At 41.4% G+C, this 24508-nt stretch overlaps 1 protein-coding gene across 1 annotated transcript in view; it reads left to right on the top strand.

Annotated features, from left to right (window-relative positions):
- Positions 1 to 1650: 1650 nt before the first annotated feature.
- Positions 1651 to 24508, top strand: part of gba2 (glucosidase, beta (bile acid) 2) — a 94165-nt gene continuing 71307 nt past the window's right edge. Inside the window, exons 1-2 of the mRNA XM_084313438.1 lie at positions 1651 to 1783; positions 2219 to 2960. Of these exons, the coding sequence (XP_084169564.1) occupies positions 2767 to 2960 (194 nt within the window). The 5' untranslated portion in view covers positions 1651 to 1783; positions 2219 to 2766. The remainder of the gene's footprint in view (positions 1784 to 2218; positions 2961 to 24508) is intronic.

The following is a 24508-nucleotide window of genomic DNA, read 5'->3' as shown; positions in this document are numbered from 1 at the left end:
CATGTACACAAATCCACCATGACCAGTCTGAGAATTGCTGCAATGTCTAAAAGAAAAGCCAAACAAATTGCCAAATATTGCTCTGTCTCAGCTATTATTGGCAGCTTAGCCACGTGGAGAAGGAGGTGCTATGTGTACCCTTAAGTGTTCAGTGCTGCTTGGCCCCGATACATTTGATTCCCTGTTTATGTAATATAATTTGTGGAACCAAATAAAGTATTAATGTGTGTGTGTGTGTGAGATATATAGAGAGAGAGGGGGGGCTTTGGTAGACTATTGCATTGGTCCATTCATTGAAGATGAACGCAATGCGACATCCTTTACTAGGCTCACCCACCAACAGTGCAGGTGCTGAACTGCTGATCCGAATGTATAGGTAAAAACCATATTATGCGTTTTCATCAATAAAAAAATGGCAAAAAAAAATCCGCTCGCGCGCTAACACGTGCTCGCATTCACTGGGGGCCTACATATACATTCTTTCATGGGGCCCAGAATCTGGAGCTACACCCCTGCATATGATGGGGAGGGGGGACTGCAGGGCCGGACTGGGGAAATAATTCATACCGGGAGATATAGCGCGAAATATAGCCCCAATCAGGCCACTTTTTAAGCGGGGGGTCTGGGGGTCCCCCACCAGGAATTTTTTTTGTTACAAAGACTTAATTTCCTGCATTCTGGTGAATTTGAGTGCATGTGAATCACAAACTAATGAGCCTTTTTTTTTTTTTTATATAATTTTTTTTTTATCTGTGCAGGCCAGGCCACCGGGAAAACTCCCGGTGCTCCCGATGGCCAGTCCGGGCCTGGGGGACTGTACATTAGGAGGGGGTGGGTGGGTGGGAGGGAAATATACATACGGCGGGGAGTGAATATATACATGCGGTGGGGAGGAGACTGTCTATTAGGAGGTGGTGGGGGTTTTGGGCATTTACGGTGGCCAGTTTCGAATTGCAGCCTCCCGTAGGTGCTCTTTAAGAGCGGTTTTGATAGTAAACATATTATTCTTTGAAAAAGATATTCACAGAGTTTTCATCGTGTGTTCAGTGAGTCCGAAAAGCTTGTCAATTTCCGTAACATCCATAACGCTGTGTATTTTGTCACCTATCTCAAAATCCAAAAAGTCTAAACATTTCTTACTGCAGGCTCATCGTTATCTCAATAAGTGTAACTAAAATGTGTAAATTATACTTCCAATTCAAATCGATGCCTTGTCAATGTTAAGTTAAGTTTCCAATGTTCTCTCTGAATGTAACATCCATAACGCTGGAATTGCTATTTACCAGTCTTAAACTGGGAACGAGGTTACATCCGAGGAGAGCTCCGTGGCATAATGTGACGTATGATGGACTGTTATAAAAATAACTGATATACGGGGGTGTAAACTCACTAATTAGACATACACTGTAAATGTATCAGTATTTTTCAATATGCGCAGCATAATTACACAAATGCATCCAACAGCCGCGTTCAGTCAAATGTAACTCGTAGCTTGTAAATAGCGTTGGAAGTAAATTTGAAGGAGCCATGATGGGTGAGTCCCCTCTTTTCCGGCGCAGGTTGGGTTGGCCTCGCAGTAGGCGGATTAGTCGAATGTTACTGGCGCAGACAGACCGCCGACAGACGACTGTAAACAATTAGCATAACATTGAGCGTTGCTGTGCTAGCTAAAAAGCAACAGGGGCTTGCAGAATGCAGATCGGTTTCCTGGCTGCACGCATCTAGTAATGACATTTTCATTGTTTTGGGATGAAATAGAACACAGCCCGACACTTTTCACCAGGTATTGCGTCTGTTATATAACTTATTACCGCTTACCTAGCTGATCATATCCTGATTAATTGAAAATGGGGGACCCTGATGTAAACAAGACGAAAGTCTTTCTCTGGTCTGCATCCCCTTAACAATTGTGTGTATTGAGCCGTACTGTATTGTACCCATTCTGCAATCTGTTAATAAAGTATTCAATCAATCAATCAGCTGAGACAGGCGTCGCTGCTCACAGGCTTCGATCAAGATCGTAGTGTAGTACCTGGCTTCATGTAGCCAAACGTTACGTTTATACTTTATAGATAATAGCAATCGATTGGGGTTTCGCGGATTTACAGCTAACGTTAGCCAACTAATGTTAGATAGATCAGTCCTAAATGTGCACGTTATATGATCTAAACAGTGACTGCAGATCAGGATACCATATCTGAGTCCGTTCTCATTCCAGGTTCATCTGGCTATCTCTGCATCCTTGATGACTCGGGTTTCCTGCTGCTACTGACACGTGACGTAATGTTACATTCATCAAGCCACCACAGCTGACAGGACAACCACCTGCGCACTCAAAGGGGTCGGACTTTGCCTCTAAAAGCGGAATCCAGAGGGCGATTGAGATGAGATAGAAGTATCATTCACCCTTTTCATGAAAGGCATCGACCTGTATTCTATAAACTAGCTTATGTGGAAATTAATACTTTTATTATGGCACTTGGACCTCCCACTTGAAAGATATATCACATGCCTATCCTCACCTGTTATACAGGTATTCCGAGCGTGTCTGTCAATAACAGCTTAGCTGTCGGTGATATAGGCGATAATAGGCACACATAGATAGCTACCTTTGTAGTATTTGCACCCTATGGCTAAAGGTGTAACAAACTAACCCCATTTACGAAAAGGTGGTGACACCTCACTAGAGTTTAAACCCAGGTACTACCCGCTCATCGCTCCCCCCTTCCACCTCCCCGTTCCCCTACGGGCAGTGAGACTGGCAAAATGACCATGGAGTGGGGCGAGAAGTCAACGGCAGACCTCATGAGTAGGTACGTGTCCAAGGAGACGGGATATGAGGTACCGAAGGAGGGCTGGAGAATCTGCCTGGCGCACGAGTTCAAGGAGAAAAGAAAGCCTTTCCAGGCAAAAGACGTCTCTCTGTCCAACGTCCTGGAGCACGTCGGCCTTGGGATCAGGTATGTAGGCCACCGGCAGTGCCTGTCCTTTATTGACAAGTCAAGTCAAGAGTTTTATTTGTCACGGCATACAAGGCATACAGTGAAATGCGGGTGGTCATGCCTGCAGCGATTGTGCAGTAATACAAGTAATTAAGAATAAGACATAACAGGTATAATGTACATAAAGTTAAAAAATGCATGGTAAAAGACATGCTAAGGTCCTGCGATAGTGCAATACAGTGTTAAGCTACGGATGAGGCACTGGGTCTTATGTACACTACTATACAATACTATACAATATACAGTTATACTATATATCCTTATGCTATCTTGCTATATCCATCTATTACTATACAAGAACCACTCCCGTTTTTTATTTTTTTTAAGTCACCGACGTGCCTGTTTTAATAATGTGTTGGTTGGGAGACCATACAGGGTGCTGTTGCAGCTTATACCGTTGGTAATCGATGGCTGAAGAGCAAAACCTCCTATCTGTGTAAAAAAAAAAAAAGTGGGGAGAAACCTCCTATCTGCACTTTGCGAGGCACTAATACCTGGTCTGTATTATAATTTATAACATAATATAGTCCAAAAACAGTGTATTGTATTGGGTATCCTTAAAAAAATACATTCTGCAAGAAAACAACAAGTTTTTTTCTTTAGTTTTCTCAAAAAAGTTAATCTTTCAGGTTTTGCTCTTGACTTCGACCATCGTTGTGTTGCTGTGCCTGGGGAGTTAACCTATAGTCTCACGTTTCTCTGCCTATGCCCGGGAGCGGGTGTTGAGATGAAACCTAGGCTTAGAAGTTATGCGAGACGTTTCACAACTAAGTAAACACGTCTCCAAGGGAACTCGTTCTCCCCCGCGCCACCCAGCCACCCGCCAATCGTGCAGACATGACTGGGAGACGCTCTTGTGCATCTGCCGTAATGGATAGATTAGATTAGATTAAAATGTATTTCCATTCTACGGCACAAGTACAGTACAACGAAAAGAAGGTTGGCATCCAACCAGAGTGCAAATGTAGCAGTAAAGTGCAATAGTAATATACAAGGTACAGGTGATTAAACTGGGTACAACATATACAATTAGTACTACTGAGTGTTGTGCTAATCAGATGTACAGAGTTAATATGTACAGTGATACAGGTATAAAGATAGTATGGTAGGTAGTAAGTCATACTGGCCAGCTGCGTAGCTAGGAAGAGTAGGTAAGGGATATGTACAGAGATCTACAGATCTATATAAAGGATTATATGCAGGTATGTACAGACGGATGTGGACAGATATTTATAGATATTTGCCTATTGTATTGGTCATCCACCCCCCCAAGCAAAAAAATAGCATTTTAACTCCAAAGATCTGTTGATCCAAGTATTTTTTTTGTGTGTGGCTTTCCCGACAGCACAGTGTAATTTGAGATGCACAGTGATAGATTCAGACACAGCAGCTTCATGATACTGTGTGGCGTGAGGCCAGTCGCACGTCTGCATTTTCTCATCTTATCGTCTGATCTTGAGACAGTGGTTTGATGCCGGGGTGACAGAGGGTGTCTAGCGGTGTCTCTCACGTCGGCACGACAACCATTATGACCAGAGTAATCTAGTCTGCTTTGAACAGTCACATGGCTGTATAATATACCACTCAATTGAGTTCATTGCCAAGTGCACACATCTCATTTTATTAATTGCCTACCAGTCCAATGTGAAGCTACTGTGGGAAAAAAGGACAAGGAATGTTAGCTTTTTAGACCTGTCTGCTTAGTTGTCAGAGCAGTAGACATGAGCAGTCTCTAAAAGTTCTTGTTCCTTCCTTATTGACATAAAACAGAACTAGCATCACTATGCATTAATGTAGTTGAATGACCAGAACGCTACTGCAAAATGTAGTTAAACTACTACTGTAGTTCTAATTGCATGTAGCGTTCGGAAACGACACCGCAAACTGCATACAATATAGTCACTTTTACAAACGGTAAAGGTCCGTAGTAAATGCATAATCCCACGCACACATGCTGAATGTGTAAACAATCTTGCACAACTGAATTTGGATTGAGAGTAAGACTTTGTCCTCTGCGTCCCCCAAAGGACACTTATTCAATGTAGTGATGAACACAGAGCTTGGGAAGATAATAAACATGAAACAATGATGTGGCTTTAAATCCCTGAGGATCGCTGTCATACTTGATTCAGTGAGTAGAGGTTTTAGGAATCCCTCCCTTCCTGATCGATTATCTCAATTATTAGCCCACTGTAACAGCGTGGCTTAGCAACATACAGGTAGGATGTTTGGCCTGGTCGCTAGGCTACAAAGTGTGCTTTAGAAGCCCCACGATGGAAGGCGCTGTACTTAACTGTAGGGCTGGACGGTATGGTCTAAAAAAATTTAGGAAGCTGAGGTTTCCCTCATTTACAGCGACAACACGTTTACAATCAACAGAAAAGACCAATCAGTCACACAACACAATACAAATAATAAAAAAGTATATCATAATACGGAAATCATTCTCTTTAAATTCTGTAAATGTTTTTAAAGAGTTGGAGAAAGTGTCATTCCAAGCATTGGACTCATCAATTGAAAAGGCAGATCTTCAGAGTTCAGAGCATCGCTTGAAGGACCCTCAGAACCAGCCGGTGGCTAGATAGAATAGAATAAAGTAGAACGGAATAGAAGTACTTTATTGATCCTGAGGGAAATTCTGCACTACAGATCGCTCACAGTAAACATTTAGGTAGTCAAAAATCTAAAATCACGAATAAGAATAAAATACAGTCAGGGATATACATTCTAAAATATACAGTAAAATGTACAGTAATAAGTGTAAAATAGTAAATGTCTATAAAAATAAATAAAAAAAGTAAAAGTCCAGGAAGAGTTGTTCTGTGCTCAGTGATGCAGTGAGGCACAGTGATGTGTTATATAGTCTGATAGCTGTCTGAATGAAGGACTTTCCTTCCTTAGGTACCAAAATTCCATTAGAACAAAATTGAGATATAAGGAGGTAGTTAACTCAGAGGTAGTGCATATTGGCGCGTGTGAATTGTTCCAAGACTCTCCGAGAGACTCGCAGATGCGTCGCAGACGCCTGGCTGATATCAAGCAGCCTAAATATCTGCACCCCGTCGGGACGGTCACTGAGCTGCAGCCAATGAATCGGAACAAGGAAATTATGAAACCTGTTCGCTGTATACGTCAGACTCTGCGTGGGCAAAATGAACATAATCCTGGTCAGAACAACGGGGCAGCAGACTACAATATATTTGCATTTGTTAGCCATGCTAGAGATCTAAACAATGAATCCATGCCCAAGCTATATACGTAAAAGGTGAAAAACTCACACTCGCAGCCACGCTGATTTGGCAAAATTACATCCAGTCGTTTTCCTTTGAAACAACTTTTAGTCAGGGCGGCTAAGTGGCGCAGTGGGCAAGGCGCTTGCCACTAACGCAGGAGATGCTGGGTTCGAGCCCAGCTCTCGGCGTTGCTTCCGGCTTGGCTGGTCGTTCATACTAATACAATTGGCAGTATTAGGGGGTGGGAAAGCCGGTGGGTGGGGATTGGACGTTGTGGACAGCGACTCCTACAGGTCGGTTGGTGCGCCTGTACGCGTCTCTTCGAAAGGCAACCGGTTCATGCTTCCGCGTTCGCGTTTTGCGCTCTGATTGGCCACTGACCTACGCTAGTTTTGCCCCCCCCCCCGGTATGAGCGTAGAAATAATGCGTGGACACTTTGAAATGGGTATCACAGTAGTAAGTCCTACTGTAGAACATAATAGCATGACGTCCTAGTGTAGAACATGACATATTAACATGACATCTGATTTATTAATGCCAATACTAAAGATTAGGGACAAACGCAATTGGCACAAGTGTAAATCATGGATTAGTCACTCAGTTTAAACATCAGACTTAGCTCACCTTGTTCGTCTGCTCCCTGTGGATCCTATGGTCACAAGTTCAAATCACTCTTGGTTCAAGTTTTTTTTTTTTTTACGTTTAATAAATGTATCCACTCTGGGTGGATGGTGTGTATGTATATGTATGTATTGTGCTGTATAATGACAATACATTTTAATCGAATCTCATTTTGAAATCGCTACCTGTTGAGTGGATCACCATGGTGCAATGCAATCGTGTCCATAGGCAGCGTAGCGATTTCAAAATGAGATTCGATTCAAATGTATTGTCATTATACACCACAATACATGCATATACACCATCCAACCAGAGTGGATCAATTAATTAAACGTGAAAAAGCAGACGAACAAGGTGAGCTAAGTCTGATGTTTAAACTGAGTGACTAATCCATGATTTACACTTGTGCCAATTGCGTTTGTCCCTAATCTTTAGTATTGGCATTAATAAATCGGATGTCATGCTAATATGTCATGTTCTACACTAGGACGTCATGCTAATATGTTCTACAGTAGGACTTACTACTGTGATACCCATTTCAAAGTGTCCACGCATTATTTCTACGCTCATACCGGGGGGGGGGGGGGGGGGGGCAAAACTAGCGTAGGTCAGTGGCCAATCAGAGCGCAGAACGCGGAAGCATGAACCGGTTGCCTTTCGAATAGACGCCGCCTGTACAGCAGAATCAGGAAGCAACGGGGGCAGCGTGAGCCTCCCACGCATTACTCCTCGCCGCTGAGAGATCGCGCTGTACAGGTGAAAAGATGCGACAGCTGCCTCCTCGTGTACCGGAGGGGACACTTGATGCAAGGCTTGGTCCACATTGCAGCCGACCAGTGGGAGGCATGGTCTAACAACGTTCGAGACAGGGGAGGGTAGAATTGGATAATACGAAATTGGGATGGGAGAAAAATAGAAAAATGGGGAGAAAAAGTTGATAAAAAAAAAAGAAACTACTTTTAGTCAGGGGAGTGTCATGGTTTCTCCAAAGAGCCCAGTCATATTATTTTAGCACAGCAGCTCGCGCAGGTCCGGGGCAACTTAGTCATGTGACTCAGTTGGTATTGCTGATCTCGAACACGCTATGTTTGTATACAGCGAACAGGTCTATTGCAATGTCCGATGACCGTGCCGTGTTGTTAGAGTGTCTCTGTTATTAGTTGATGAGTAGTTCATTCATTCTTGATTTTAGGGACATTTAAAAAAAGGGGATGGGCGGAATATCGGGGAGATAGCTGTAATTTACCCGTAAAAAATACAAAGCTGTATTTTATCACCTGAATTTGGCAATATGGGTTTTGTATTCTGACTATCCACGATGAGAATATGGAAGAAGAATAATGAGTAGACAGAGAGACTGACAGAGAAAGAGAGACTGACTGAGAAAGAGAGACTGACAAAGAAAGAGAGACTGACTGAGTGACAGAGAAAGAGAGACTGAGAGAGAAAGAGACACTGACAGAGAAAGAGACACTGACACAGAGAAAGAGAGACTGACAGAGAAAGAGAGACTGACAGAAAGAGAGAGAGAGAGACTGACACAAAGAGAGACTGACGGAGAAAGAGAGACTGACACAGAGAAAGAGAGACTGACACAGAGGCCAGGCAGTGCATGGCATGGGAAAGATGAGATTCAGACAAGATAAGAATGACAGCTCATTCTCTCAGAGAACCCTGGCTTTATATAGTTCTATGAAGAGAATCCGCTGAAACCTTGCCTTGTGTTTTCTCCAGTGTATTATTCCTCTGACCTCTGTCGCTTCTTCTGCGTGTTTTTGTGACAAGACATAGTTTGGAGAGACCAGAGAGACTCGTCGGGGGATTCCTCCTGGTGAAATATCTTGTAATATGTATCCTCCTATCAACGATCAGTCATGTAGTGTGAAAGGGAAACCACGATGACTTCAAGATCCCAGAGTACAAGGCAGGACGTTGTGTTGTGTGAACAGCACGGCGCTCTGGGAAATGTCGTGTGGTCTGTGTGCAATGCATGTCATACGTTGAGTTGAGCTTGTGATTGATTTAGACAAGAGCCTTTTAGGCTCAAATCTAATCAGGCCCAAGTCTCTTATAGCCTCAACCAGTTATTTCCCCAAATCGAGATCAGGGCTCAAAGGTAAGTTGTTGAATTCTTAGGTAGAATTTTTTACCTCAAAGGTCAAAGAAATGTGCCGTCTTGTAAAATATTTCTCTCCGATTAAAACAGCAGAAGCCACAATTCTAATTTGCTGTAAAGCTGCTGGCTATGTTATGGTGCCATGCAGTCTGCAAGTAGGCTGAACAATATACTTTAAACTAGTAGCTCTGTAGCATATATTCAGTGTAAATATTACATTTTAAGTTTAAAGTTATACTTTATTGTCTCCACACTAGTAGTGCAAACTCCAACATGCAAACTCCTACAGAACATGCAAACTCCAGAAGAACATGCAAACTCATTGAGAACAAGCAAACTCCTAGAGAACATGCAAACTCCAGAAGAACATGCAAACTCATCGAGAACACGCAAACTCCTAGAGAACATGCAAACTCATCGAGAACACGCACACTCCTAGAGAACATGCAAACTCATCGAGAACACGCACACTCCTAGAGAACATGCAAACTCATCGAGAACACGCACACTCCAGAAGAAAATGCAAACTGATTGATTGATTGAATTGATTGATTGATTGATTGATTGAATTGATTGATTGAAAATGTTATTAACAGATTGCAGAATGGGTACAATACAGTACAGCTCAATACACACAATTGTTAAGGGGATGCAGTCAGACCAGAGAAAGACTTTCGTCTTGTTTACATCAGGGTCCCCCATCTCATCGAGAACAGGCAAACTCTTAGAGAACATACAAACTCCTAGAGAACATACAAACTCCTAGAGAACATACAAACTCCTAGAGAACATGCAAACTCCTAGAGAACATGCAAACTCCTAGAGAACATACAAACTCCTAGAGAACATACAAACTCCTAGAGAACATTCAAACTCCTAGAGAACATACAAACTCCTAGAGAACATACAAACTCCTAGAGAACATACTAACTCCTAGAGAACATACTAACTCCTAGAGAACATGCAAATTCCTAGAGAACATGCTAACTCCTAGAGAACATGCTAACTCCTAGAGAACATGCTAACTCATAGAGAACATGCAAACTCCTAGAGAACATGCAAACTCCTAGAGAACATACTAACTCCTAGAGAACATGCAAACTCTTGATGCTGTCGTAATGCCTCACTTAGTTGCCTGCAATGTGCATTTTTGGTTCAGATGAAAAAATTTATTACAAATATGTCTCCTCCCCTAGAGGGAACGTTTTGAAAACTACTGTTCCAAAAACAAACACGAGCAAAGTTATCAGGATGAGGCATAACTTCCCCATAAAACAAAACCAGAGCCAGCTTAATCTGACGGGAGAACAAAAGTGTGGCTCTTATCAATCCCATAGCAGATCTCCCGGGTCGCATTGTTTAATCATTGATTTGATGGATAATATACACGTAGCGGTGTGTCCGTGCACTGGGAGTGGGGCAGAGGATCAGGAAAGGGAATGGTCCACTATTCAAAACACTTGTAGTTGCTACTAGTCCAGGCAGGCCAGGCCCGCGCACCACACTACTCCGGGCAGGGCAGGCCCGTGCACTACACTATAGTCCGGGCAGGGCAGGCCCGCGCACCACACTACTCCGGGCAGGGCAGGCCCGTGCACTACACTATAGTCCGGGCAGGGCAGGCCCGCGCACCACACTACTCCGGGCAGGGCAGGCCCGCGCACCACACTATAGTCCGGGCAGGCCTAGCACCACCTAGTGCACACACTCACTTTAAACAAACGCTCACCTTAACACTCACTTTAGACACTAACCCTTTCACTACCACACTACCAAATGGTTAACCCTTTCACTACCACACTACAGATGGTTATAAACACTTTAACATTACATCATATTTATCTATTTATTAAAGAGATTTGCACTACATCCATACCTCATTTTTCATATTGCCTTTTTAAATGTGTACCTCATTGTCTGCATTTTTACTTCATTGTACTTAGGTTGTACTTTAGTTTGTATTGTATAGTGTTGGGACTTATTCCTCTTTTACTTACTTTTTTACTGTATGAAGCACATTCTCAGGGGCTCATACAGAACCAAGCATTTCACTGTAATGTACATGTACTAATTTATATGTGACAAATAAAACAACTTGAAACTTGAACTTTCCGCTAGTCATACCTATATGTCCCTATGCCATAAATGTCATGTATGTTGTGTATGTCATAAATGTCTATATGAATTGAAAATGGGGGACCCTGATGGAAACAAGACAAACGTCTTTCTCAGGTCTGCATCCCCTTAACAATTGTGTGTATTGAGCCGTACTGTATTGTACCCATTCTGCAATCTGTTAAATAAAGTTTTCATTAATTCATTCATTCATGGTCACTGGCAGGTTGCCCCTCGCTTAGTCTAGTGCTTTGAGATCGCTTCATGTAGAGATTGCTGTCTAGTTTCAAGGTGAACGGTATGTTCACATGTACAGTATGTATCTATTTCACTTTTTAATGAGGGGCGACTGGCTCAAGAGGTAGAGCGGTCCTCTGGTAATCAGAAGGTCCCCGGTTCGATTCTCGTTCCTCCCGGGCAGCGCTTCGAAGTGTCCTTAAGCAAAGACACTTAACCCCCTCAGTGTTTCCCCTGAAAAAAAAATTCAGCAGCAGTGCTGTGCTTCTAGGGGGGTCCGGGGGCGTCCCCCCTGGATTTTTTTTTTTTAACATTTTAAAGTTAAATGCATCAATCTGGTGCACTTTGAGAGCAAAATAAAGAGGCTAGATCTATGATGAACTTTGTGCTCAAAACACAAAATCGACTAGACTGCAGTGCTTTCTCCCTGCAGCCTTTTCCTCAGGTCAGTCTTTTACATTAAGCACCCCCCACAGCCCAAATGAAATGATAAAAAATATTTTTTTTATTTTATAAAAAAAAAAACTATAGTCTAGTTCAGTGGTTCCCAAAGTCGGGGTCGCGACCCAAAGGTGGGACGCGAGCAGCCACGGATGGGCCGCGAGATGATTAAAAAAAAAAAAAAAAAAAAAAAATGTATTTTTTTATTTTTTATTTTTTTTATTTTTTTATTTTAATTTTTTTTGTCAGGCCACTGAACTTAGAAGCAGGCCAGGACAGTGTTTCTAGTTGTATTCTAAAATTCTATTCTATTGTATTCTAAAATGTGACTATATGGTTTTATATTAACTTAATAAATAAACAAAAACGAAAAATCTACTTATTTCAACGAACATTTCAAACTAAATAACAGATTATGCACATAAAACGCTGAAAACAACAAAAGCAACAATAGTATTTTAATGAGGCTATTATTATTATCATTATTATTTTGCAACAAGTTAGCCCTCTCATAAATAGCACATATAAATGAATAACTAACTTGAACTAACTTAATAGGATTGAAGTGATATTTGGCTTAAAATCGGTCGCCTGACAAAAAAAAAAAAAAAAAAAACAGACGATGTGCATTGGGCCGCGGCTCTCTGACGCCTTATTTTCTGGGCCCCGGCCTGAAAAGTTTGGGAACCCCGACTCTAGTTCATAGCAGCAGCGGTCCTAATTTAGCAGCGGCGCAGCATATAGGGGAAACACTGCCCCTAATTGCTCCTGATGAGCAGGTTGGCACCTTGCACAGTCGCCTCCGCCGTCGGTGTGTGAATGTGTGAGTGAATGGGTGAATGTGAAGGGAACAAAATTGTAAAGAGCTTTGGATAACATTTTCTTTACTTTAACTATACTGTACACTGATGATAATGTGTATGTAAATACTATGTGCTGCTGAGACCAAGGACCACAATGGAAATAAGTCTCTGACTTTCTTGTGCTATCCTTTTTTTGATCTACTTTTTTCTCCCTCTTTTTATGTATTTTTCTCCCATCCCATACCGCTGACAGCTGGATTCGATGCCAGTGTCTCTGCGGTGGTAGGCAGACGCTTAGTCCGCTGCGCTACCCAGCCGCACCTTTCTTGTGCTATCCTTGATACTTTTAGGATGCATGACTTGTTGTAACATGTATTTCAATAATTGTCAAAAAACGGGGACGCCTGCACAGCAGAGACAGGAAGTAGCGGGGGTAGTGTGAGCCTCCCATGCGTTACACCTCGCCACTGAGAGTCCGCGCTGGCAGGTGAAAAGATGTGACAGGCTGCCTCCTCGTGTACCGGAGGGGACACGTGTTGCAAGGCTTCTATCCTCCCTACAACCGACCAGTCGGGGGCATAGTCGAGCAATGTTCAAGACAGGGGAGGGGAGAATTGGAAACACGAAATTGGGATGGGAGAAATATAAGGAGAAAAAGTGGATAAAAAAAAGATTGTCAAAAAACTAAACAGAAATTCACATAAGCAAACGACCAACGGCATGGTTTCCGATTCTGAAATAATGTCGTAGGATACGATTTGGTATTTATCCCTCCAATTGATTCCAGTGGAATAAGATAATGACTAAATAAAATACACGGTCCCGGCGGCTAGGTGGTGTAGTGGGCAAGGCGCTCGCCACCAATGCAGGAGACGCTGGGTTCGAGCCCAGCTCTCCGCATTGCTATCAGCTTGGCTGGTCGTTCATACTAATACAATTGGCAGTATTAGGGGGTGGGAAGCTGATGGGTGGGGATCGGACGTTGTGGACAGCGACTCCTACAGGTCGGTTGGTGCGCCTGTGCAGGTGAAAAGATGCGACGACTGCCTCCTCGTGTACCGGAGGGGACACGTGATGTAAGGCTTCGTCCACATTGCAGCCGGCTTGTGGGAGGCATGGCCTAACAGCGTTCAAGACAGGGGAGGGTAGAATTGGACGATACGAAATTGGGATGGGAGAAAAATAGAAAATGGGAGAAAAAGTAGATAAAAAAAAAAGAAAAAAAAAATACACGGTCCCAAAAGTGTAGGTCCCAGCCAAGTTTGGAATAAGAGGGTTCTGGTGCTCAACAGCAGAGGCCAGTACAGTATTGACTGACATTTTCGACAAGCGTTTTCCTAGAGTCATCAACAGCCTGTGTTGAAATGTCAGTCACTCCCCCCTGCAATAAACAAACATGCAAACTTTATAAGCACTCCGTGTTTTACTTTTGGGTAGTGTATTTTGAAGGAGAAAATCTATTCTAAACTAGAATCATAACTACCTACCTAATACTATACCTATATAACTCTGTATGATAGCATGTACAATAGTGCTGTATGTACTGTGTATGTATATATATTTATTCTTACTATATATATATATATATATATATATATATATATATATATATATATATATATCCACATTGGTCTGTTCATACCGGCATATAATCCTTTTTACATATCTGTAGATCTATATCTGTGCATATCCCTTACCTACTCTTACTAGTTAAGCTGCTGGCCAGTATGACTACTACCATATTGTCTTTACATTAATATTAATATTACAACTCTGTACACACACTATTACTCAGTAGTACTAATTTAACTTATAGTACTACTCAGTAGTACTAACTTATACCCAGTTTAATCACCTGTACATTTGATACATTATGGCTATTATTACACTTTACTGTTACATTTGCACTTTGGTTGGATGCCAAACTTATTTTCGTTGTACTGTACTTGTGCTGTGTGATGACAATACATTTGAATCTAATCTAACCTAAAATACGATACATACCTGTAACTACACTTCTTTCATCGCCCTATAGTTCTTTAAAGGAACATGCCAACATTTTGGGAAATTAGCTTACCGTCTTCTCCAGAGAGAGAGACAAGAAGATGGATACCAGTTTCCTCTCTGCGTTCAGTAGAAAGCTATCTATCTTCTTGTCTCTCTCTGGAAAAGACGGTAAGCTAATTTCCCAAAATGTTGTTGTGTTCCTTTAACGGCTGTGGTAGGGCTGACCTCAATGCTTCGAAGCTTCAGCCACTGCCACGGTAAAACAATGTCAAGATCGCTGTGTGAACTCTTCGTTTTCTTCGTTTCCAGCTGCGACCAGCAGCTCTAAAGGTCGCTCTGTCGGTCCACAGAAGTCCGTGGTCGCAGCTCTTGTGATCTTGCGCATTTTCTCTTCGTTTTTCCCTTGAAAAATTTGCCTCAGCATAAGAAATAGCTTATAGAAATAATATAATAATAATAATAATAATAATAATAATAATAATAATAATATTTATTATAATAATAATAATAATAATAATAATAATAATAATAATAATAATAATAATAATAATAATAATAATAGACACACTAAGTGCGTCTGACTCTTAACCACCAAAAGCTGCACGGTCTACAACATACATACAATGTATATCCTGCCAGTTAGGGTACCTTGTGTATACTGCACCTTGTGTATACTGCACCTTGTGTATACTGCACCTTGTGTATACTGCACCTTGTGTATACTGCACCTTGTGTATACTGCACCTTGTGTATACTGTACCTTGTGTATACTGCACCTTGTGTATACTGCACCTTGTGTATACTGCACCTTGTGTATACTGCACCTTGTGTATACTGTACCTTGTGTATACTGCACCTTGTGTATACTGCACCTTGTGTATACTGTACCTTGTGTATACTGCACCTTGTGTATACTGTACCTTGTGTATACTGCACCTTGTGTATACTGTACCTTGTGTATACTGCACCTTGTGTATACTGCACCTTGTGTATACTGTACCTTGTGTATACTGCACCTTGTGTATACTGCACCTTGTGTATACTGCACCTTGTGTATACTGCACCTTGTGTATACTGCACCTTGTGTATACTGCACCTTGTGTATACTGCACCTTGTGTATACTGCACCTTGTGTATACTGCACCTTGTGTATACTGCACGCACCTTGTGTATACTGCACCTTGTGTATACTGCACCTTGTGTATACTGCACCTTGTGTATACTGCACCTTGTGTATACTGCACCCTGTGTATACTGCACCCTGTGTATACTGCACCCTGTGTATACTGCACCTTGTGTATACTGCACCTTGTGTATACTGTACCTTGTGTATACTGCACCCTGTGTATACTGCACCTTGTGTATACTGCACCTTGTGTATACTGCACCTTGTGTATACTGCACCTTGTGTATACTGCACCCTGTGTATACTGTACCTTGTGTATACTGCACCTTGTGTATACTGCACCTTGTGTATACTGCACCTTGTGTATACTGCACCTTGTGTATACTGTACCTTGTGTATACTGCACCCTGTGTATACTGCACCTTGTGTATACTGCACCTTGTGTATACTGCACCTTGTGTATACTGCACCTTGTGTATACTGCACCTTGTGTATACTGCACCTTGTGTATACGGTTTAATTTGACTCTTACTTATAGTACACAACTGGATGTCATTTTGCCAAATCAGCATGGCTGTGAGTCTTTCACCTTTTACACATCTAGCTTTGGCATGGATTGATTGTTTAGATCGCTAGCATGGCTAACAAATGCAAATATATTATAGTCTGCCCCGATGTTCTGACCAGGATTACGTTCCTTTTGCCCTCTTGATGCGCGCGCAGACCGAGTCTGACGTATGCAGCGAACAGGTCTATAAGGGCTTTAAAAATAAACAAATACCAATGATGGTTACGCTTTTCAACCAGAGAAGGCCATCCAGTCTTTTCATAAAGGACACAGTGGTGGGTATCATATCTGTCACCAGTAATAAATCTGAGAGCAGAATGATGGACCGAGTCGAGCGCTTTGAGAGTTGAAGCTGCAGAATGCCTATAAATCACATCACCAGAGTCCACAATTGATAAGAAAACCGCTTCAACAAACTAATCACGGGAAAGCCATTTCTGTACAGGAAGAAAATGTTCTGTGGCAGCTTGGAAGCAAGACTATCCACATGTAACTTTAAATAAAAATTTCTCAAGTGACTCTCAATGCTACAAGACTGAGAATGTTTTACATAATAATAATAATAATAATAATAATTAATAATAATAATAATAATAATAATAATAAATAATTAATTTAATTTATATAGCGCTTCTCAATGACCTGAAGTCGCTGGATATTTTAACATAGGCTATTTTGAGCAGGTAAGATGTTGGCTAGGTAAAAAAAAAAAAAAAAGGTCTGTTGGCTAATAACAGCGTGTGGATCCAGGGTGGGGCCACTGTTTAAACAGCCTCGTGAAACACCAGAAGGCTAACAAAAGATTAGATTAGATTAAATGTATTGTCATTGCACAAGTATTACATTTTTTTGATAAACTTTGCATATTTACTTCATTGTACTTTAGGTTGTACTTTAGTTTGTATATTTGTATAGTGTTGGGACTTTATTCTTCTTTTTTACTTTTTTTACTGTATGAAGCACTTTCTCAGGGGCTCATACAGAACCAATCATTTCACTGCAATGTACATGTACTTTATATGTGACAAATAAAACAACTTGAACTACAAGTACAGAGTACAACCAAATGAAGTTGTCACCTAACCAGAGTCCAAATGAGCAGTAAAGTGCATTGCAGTATACAGTACAACATGTGAATATGTGACAGTACTGTACAGTCCAAGTGCAGTACATAATGACAGTAAAGTAAACATGCTAAGCTAATGTATGTATAGTATTGTTATATACAGTGGCACGAGTATGGAAGGAGTGAAAAAAAGAAAGAAACTAACCTTTGTACTGTCTTCTACTATCATGCACATTTCCACTAAATATTCTTCCTTGTCTATATTACTATACTATGTCTCTACTACTATGCACTCAACACTGCAGCGCCCCAGTTTCAGCACTGTTTGATGATCATTGTTACTCAGCTGAAAGAGTTGTTCCCTTCCTGCTAACTTATTGTACAGAACTTGTAAGTCGCTTTGGATAAACGCGTTAAGCTAAAGGACAAAAGGTAAATGTAAATGAGTAGGAATACACTATGGTAATAAACTAGCCAGTGGTTTAACTAATATAGAATAGAATACTGAGCGTTGTCTCGACGCTGTGACTGAGGCCCAGTCCACACAATCACGGGTATTTTTGACACTGAGGTTTAAATATATATATTTTTTAATAAAAATAAACCTCTGTACACACGACTGGTTTAAACTCTGCACAGAGTGATGTAATATACATGTAGTACAATGCCAAAGCAGTAGGTGGCGATGTAGTTCAAACATAAAGGCCATTTTCAACCAATCAGAAGGGTTGAAAGCGGCACTACACGTCCTGCTCAAAACAGAAACCTGCCATCTTTAAATTACCTCACGTGAACATTAGCAACGTAGCATTTATTTGCAGCAAGAAACAAAGTGCAATAAAAGTGCAATAAACAAAAAAGGATACATTCACTGTGTTCTGCCTCATTTGTTGATGAAACAAAACCAACATCAACACAATTTACCACCAAGAGGAGTTTAGTCTCACAAAAAGATAGCTGATGTTGTTAGGTTACATGCTAATGTGATTGGGATTTGCCATTATAATAGTTAGCATTGCGGCTAGCGTACATTAGCGTAGTAACGTTAACGCTAGTAGAATGAATGGATGAAAACGTTATTTAACAGATTGCAGAATGGGTACAATACGAATCAATACAAACAATTGTTAAGGGGATGCAGACTGTTGTAGTTTGGACTGGGTTCCTTATAACAATAACACATGAGCTTAGTTGGTAGCCGCAGCTACTTGGGACAGCTCTGCCATAAACACTGGAAATAATCTCAGTTACTATGTCCACACGCAACCAATGCAACCGGGGTGAGCCCAAAACTCCACCCTGGACTCCGGTTTTGAAAGAGCACGGTTGCAGTGTTCCAAAAACCCGGTTGCGTGTGGACGAACAGTGCAACTGCGCACATTAAATCACGGTTACATAAAACCCTGCGTTCGTGTGGACAGGGCCTGAGCTTTGCCATGAAGCTGTGACTGAGTGTTGCTATGGCGCTGTGACTGAGTGTTGCCATGGCGCTGTGACTGAGTGTTGCCATGGCGCTGTGACTGAGAGTTGCCATGGCGCTGTGACTGAGAGTTGCCATGGCGCTGTGACTGAGTGTTGCCATGGCGCTGTGACTGAGTGTTGCCATGGCGCTGTGACTGAGTGTTGCCATGGCGCTGTGACTGAGTGTTGCCATGGCGCTGTGACTGAGAGTTGCCATGACGCTGTGACTAGGGATGGGTACCTTTCACATTTGAACCGATATGGTACCGGTACCTGTGAATCGATACCGGTACCCAACGGTACCTTTTTTCTGTACTTTAGTCTCAACATTTTTTATTTACCTACCTCAGTCGTGAAAAAAATAATCCAAACTTCAAATAACTACAATTTCGACCGTTTTCGGCTTGCCATTGCTCCGACTGCTTTGTTGTTGAATCAAGTAAATTCTTTTTTTTGGTATCTCACTTGAATCGATACTCGGTGGTACCGACGTGTTTCGGTTCGGTACCTCAAAAGTACCGAATTCGGTACCCTTCCCTAGCTGTGACTGAGCGTTGCCATGGCGCTGTGACTGAGCGTTGCCATGGCGCTGTGACACCACAGACAGGCCTGGGATTGTCACCACTTCAAAGAAAGGGTGCTGCTAAGTCTTGCAATTTGTCGGTCTCTCGGGACCGTCCCAAAGCCTGCAACATTTCTGCAAACATTATATAATAAATATAAACGGCTTAAATGCAGAGCAAAGAGACGGATCCTTTTTCTTTTGGGGGGATTTTTTAGATGCAAACTAGAATATTTTGGATTGTCTCTCAAAAAGGCTGTATCTATGCTACTCGGCGACGGTGCGACGCCATCACTTTTTATTGTCATTGTTTCTGGTGTGAAACGTCTCACTTCTTATTAAACACATCTCTGTGGCCACGAGTCTTTGCGTCGGGTAAATTAACTTAAACTGAAATTGAATTTTAGATCTCCTGGGTGACGGTGTGTAATTTAATTTCACTAGAATGCTCAGAAACGTGACTTAAAACATAAACTCCGGGCCACCAGTGGAGGTTTCTCTATGACAACACGTGAAATACAAATTCACTCATAATTCATAATTATATATATATATATATTTTTTTTTATTATTATTATTTTTATTATAAATGTTTTCCTCTGTAAAAAAATGCCAGTGAATTTTTTTTTCTTCAAAAATGGCCAAAATTGACAGCTCTGAGCAGGCCTGCACTGCAGTATTGCCTGCAGTAATTATTCGTGCAGAATATCTGCACAGGTTGACCCATTGTTAAATAAATAATAAATAACAGCCAATCAAAATAGGCTATTAACTTCATCTAAGCACGGACTGTGCAGTTAAACTCTTGCCATTGAATGGAGGATTTAATGATTGACAGCCCTTGACATCCAATACACGGAGGTTGAATGATTGGCAGCCTTGCAAATCCAATCAGAGTGCCTGGTAAAATACATGCAGAACTGCAGCTGGGCTGGCGTCAGTGTTCTAGTCAAAGTTGTGTTCCATCATCTCATGTGTGCATTTTGCCTGAAGAAGAACATTAATTTGCCTAATATAATCATTCATATTTTAAGATCTTTATTCACTTGTTCACTTATTGTTGTGCACCGGATGATATATCTTTTTTTTTTTTTATCTCAGTTGAAGACTAGTGTAGTTGACGTGAACGTGCCATCTTGGACAGTGAAGGCAAGCTAACTTGTAGCTAGTAGTTTACAGTACAGCTGTAACAACACACAGTAGGCTAAATTGAAGAAGTGGACTTATGCACCTGGATCAGAAAAAAGTAAGTTGTAGTGTTTGTAAAACGAAAGCCTGATTAGCCTGGATGCTAACGTTAGCTAACTGTTTAGAGAACAATACATACTTGTAGTAGACTTGATTAAGGGATTGCAACGTTGTTAACTTGGCTATGTCACACATAAACACAATGTAATGTATCACGTTGGCTGCTGGCTGCTAATGCAGCCTGCAGATAATATTTGCATGTGCACTGTGTTAGTGTAAATCAGGGGTAGGCAACCCTAGGCACGCGTGCCTGCATAGGCACGCGGGGGCATTTGCATAGGCACAGGGGGCAGCACTAAAAAAAAAAAAAAAAAAAAAAAAAAAAAATTTTTTTTTTTTTTGCTTTGAAATATTATAGTGAACTATTTTGCACTGTTGTCGCATTTATCTTGTTGAAATCCTCCCACAGGTTCTTTTTACTTCCACATATTTAATTGAGACCCTTTATTTGTTTATTATTTCAATTTAGCTGGAAATACATTGCTACATCATTCAGTAACATTTGCAGAGCCTTATAACAAAAACATTATTACGGTCACCATTGTGACCAGTGGGATTAATCAACAAATTGTATTATTTATTTTTCTATTTCATTGAACATTGCACATGTTAAAAGCAATTTTTTTACTCAAAATGTGAGTATTACCAAGTCAACTTGTGTTCTTAAAACAATGACAATAAACATTGTTTTTTAGTTTTATTAGGATGAAATAATGTGGTTGTGTACTTATTTTTCTGTTAACTTATTATGGATTGAAAACTGAAAACCTTAATGCACAGTAACTGAACTCAATATTTTTAAGTTCTGGTAACTAATAATTTTTTTTTTACAGTGTAGTCTTGCGATCAATCAAAACTTATTTACACAATATACCTCACATTCACCCTCCATTCACATCCTGGTGTTCTCCTGGTGTTCTCCATTAGGCCTGTAGGTGGAGCTATGACAGCACACGTACAGGACACGTCCAAAAATGAATGGGCAAATGTGAGTGAAATGGTCGCACTGTATGCAGCTGTTTGTCTGCATTGCATCCCCCCCCCCCCAACTCAGATTTAGGGTTGATACAACCATCATAATAATATTGTTAATAATAACAATAACAATAATGATGTAATAATGTAAAAAATATCATTAAAAAGACCTGATTATGAGAAAAAAAAATTACGATGCATGGAATATTGTTGAGGCACACTAGTTACAACTATATTTCAAACAGGCACTCCATGTCAAAAAGGTTGCTGACCCCTGGTGTAAATGAATGAATGTTGCTGCTAGCTTGTGGCTAGGCTAGCGTTCTTTGCTAATGGCTAACGTTAGCTAGCCGAATTGTTTAGAGACTTAATTAAGGGATTGCAACGTTGTTAACTTGGCTATGTCACATATAAACACAATGTAATGTATCATGTTGGCTGCTGGCTGCTAATGCAGCCTGCAGATAATATTTGCATGTGCACTGTGTTAGTGTAAATGAATGAATGTTGCCGCTAGCTTGTGGCTAGGCTAGCGTTCTTTGCTAATGGCTAACGTTAGCTAGTCGAATTGTTTAGAGACTTGAATAAGGGAATGAAACGTTGTTAACTTGGCTATGTCACATATAAACACAATGTAATGTATCACGTTGGCTGCTGGCTGCTAATGCAGCCTGCAGATAATATTTGCATGTGCACTGTGTTAGTGGTGCTGCCTAAATGAATGAATGTTTGCCGCTAGCTTGTGGCTAGGCTAGCGTACGTTGCACTGATCTAGTGACTAGTGCCTCTGTGGAGGAGGAAGTAAACATTGCCAGGCATTCTGGTCATTGTAGTTCTCCCTCTTTTCACCGACAGTTAAGGGAGACATGACATGCTGGTTTGATGAAATGTATAGTGTAAATGAAATGAATTGTGTATGTATATTCAATAGTAGTATTGATAGTATATTAGCCACTGTATACTGTACATGGTCTGCTTGGTTTGATCGGGCCGCCGAGCCATGGTCTGCTTGGTTTGATCGGGCCGCCGAGCCATGGTCTGCTTGGTTTGATCGGGCCGCCGAGCCATGGTCTGCTTGGTTTGATCGGGCCGCCGAGCCATGGTCTGCTTGGTTTGATTTAGGGGAGTGGTCTGCCCTGCGGGGGGGCCCCGACATATTGCGCAACACCACTGCATACCATTGACTCAGAAAGGTCTGTTTTATTGAAATCGTCACAGCAGTATAGTTTGTTTATACTTCAGAAGGATGATATTTAAACATGGTCCCCAAAATGAATGGAAGCGAATGAGGAGCCTGACACCTGGGAGAAATGGGGGTGTTGCAGCGTTGGGGATGTTTAAAAAATATAATTTAATATATAATATAATAATTTGTGCTTCACCTAAAAATGTGGTCAGCAGCCTCCACTGCGGGCCACGTATCTCAACATGTCAACGGGGAGTCTTGCCTGTTTACCGGGGGCTGACACATGGATCAGAACGTAGAATTAGTTATTTTCACTCCAAGGCGCAGTGATTGATTCATCATGGTAGCCAGTGTTGTAGTACTCGAGTGCAGGACTTGACCTTGTAGTGCTGTGACAAACTGTCAAAAAGGGCTTTAGTTTTTGAGATACCCCTACCGGAGGTAGAACAAAACACAACCAAAATATAGCCTGGCCGTATGGGAGTTGAGACATATAAACTCATGTAGATTAATAATACAAGCTCCAAGAGCTTTCAAATTTGACATGCTAGCAGTCAGACAGTTGCTTAACATAATAGAAAAACCTGGATGTGAATATCTTTATGCATGTAGGAAATATATACCTATGTACACATACTTAAAATAAGCGGAAATGTAAAAAATTAATATCTATGCAGAATGTTCTCATTTACTTTGTAGTAGCTCTGCCATGGAGGATTGTCATAGAAACACATATGAGGGCTTTTTCGGAAAGGTGTGGTTGTGCTGAATCCAGCAATACCACATGTGTAAATATAGCATGCATGGTCAGGGAGTTACATCAGTAAATGTATGAGGTGTCCTAAATGAAAGAAAATTAAACATTGACATAATGAAGTCTTCAGTCCAAAGCCCATTATCAGTGGTGAGAAGCATGTTGACAAATTCAATGTTACTGCAAAGTAAAGTCACTTGAGGTAATGTTCTGGTCTATAATGTTAATATATTTATGATACATTTAATAAATTATACATTTCATTATGATACATTTTATGATACTTCATATGGAAACAAAGATCCAATTGAATCAGGTTGAAATTGAAATAGAACACCTTTATTTCAATCTACTGCGTTCTGAGCCCCCTGCTGTATTCACTGTACACACATGACTGTGTGGCCAGGTTCAGCTCCAACTCCATAGTGAAGTTTGTGGACAACACGTGTGGTGGGGCTGATCTCTAATAATGACGAGAAGGCCTATCGGGAGGAGGTTGATGAACTGGCACGCTGGTGCCGAGATAACAGCCTACTCCTGAACATTGGTAAAACCAAAGAGCTGATCGTGGATTTTAGGAGAATACAGCAGGTGACACACGCCACTGCGGATAAATGGGGCTATCGTGGACAGGGTGAGCAGTTTCAAGTACCTGGGAGTCCACATCACAGAGGACCTGACATGGTCAACACACATAGATTCTGTGGTGAAAAAGGCGAAACAGTGCCTCTATCACCTGAGACAGTTAAGGAAGTTCAGAGTATCGGTAGATACTCCACTCCTTCTATTCCGGGGCTGTAGAGAGCATCTTGACTGGAAACATCACTGCCTGGTTTGGAAACAGCACGGCACAGGACAGGAAGGCACTCCAGAGAGTGGTGCACTCAGCAGAGCGTACCACGGGTATTGCACTACCACCCCTGCAGGACTTATATAACAGGAGGTACAAATCCCGAGCCTGCAGAATAATGAAAGACCATCACCAC

This window comes from Notolepis coatsorum (assembly GCF_963971535.1).
Source record: "Notolepis coatsorum genome assembly, chromosome: 4".
NCBI classification, from domain to species: Eukaryota; Metazoa; Chordata; class Actinopteri; order Aulopiformes; family Paralepididae; genus Notolepis; species Notolepis coatsorum.
This window is presented reverse-complemented; position numbering and strand designations above follow the sequence as displayed.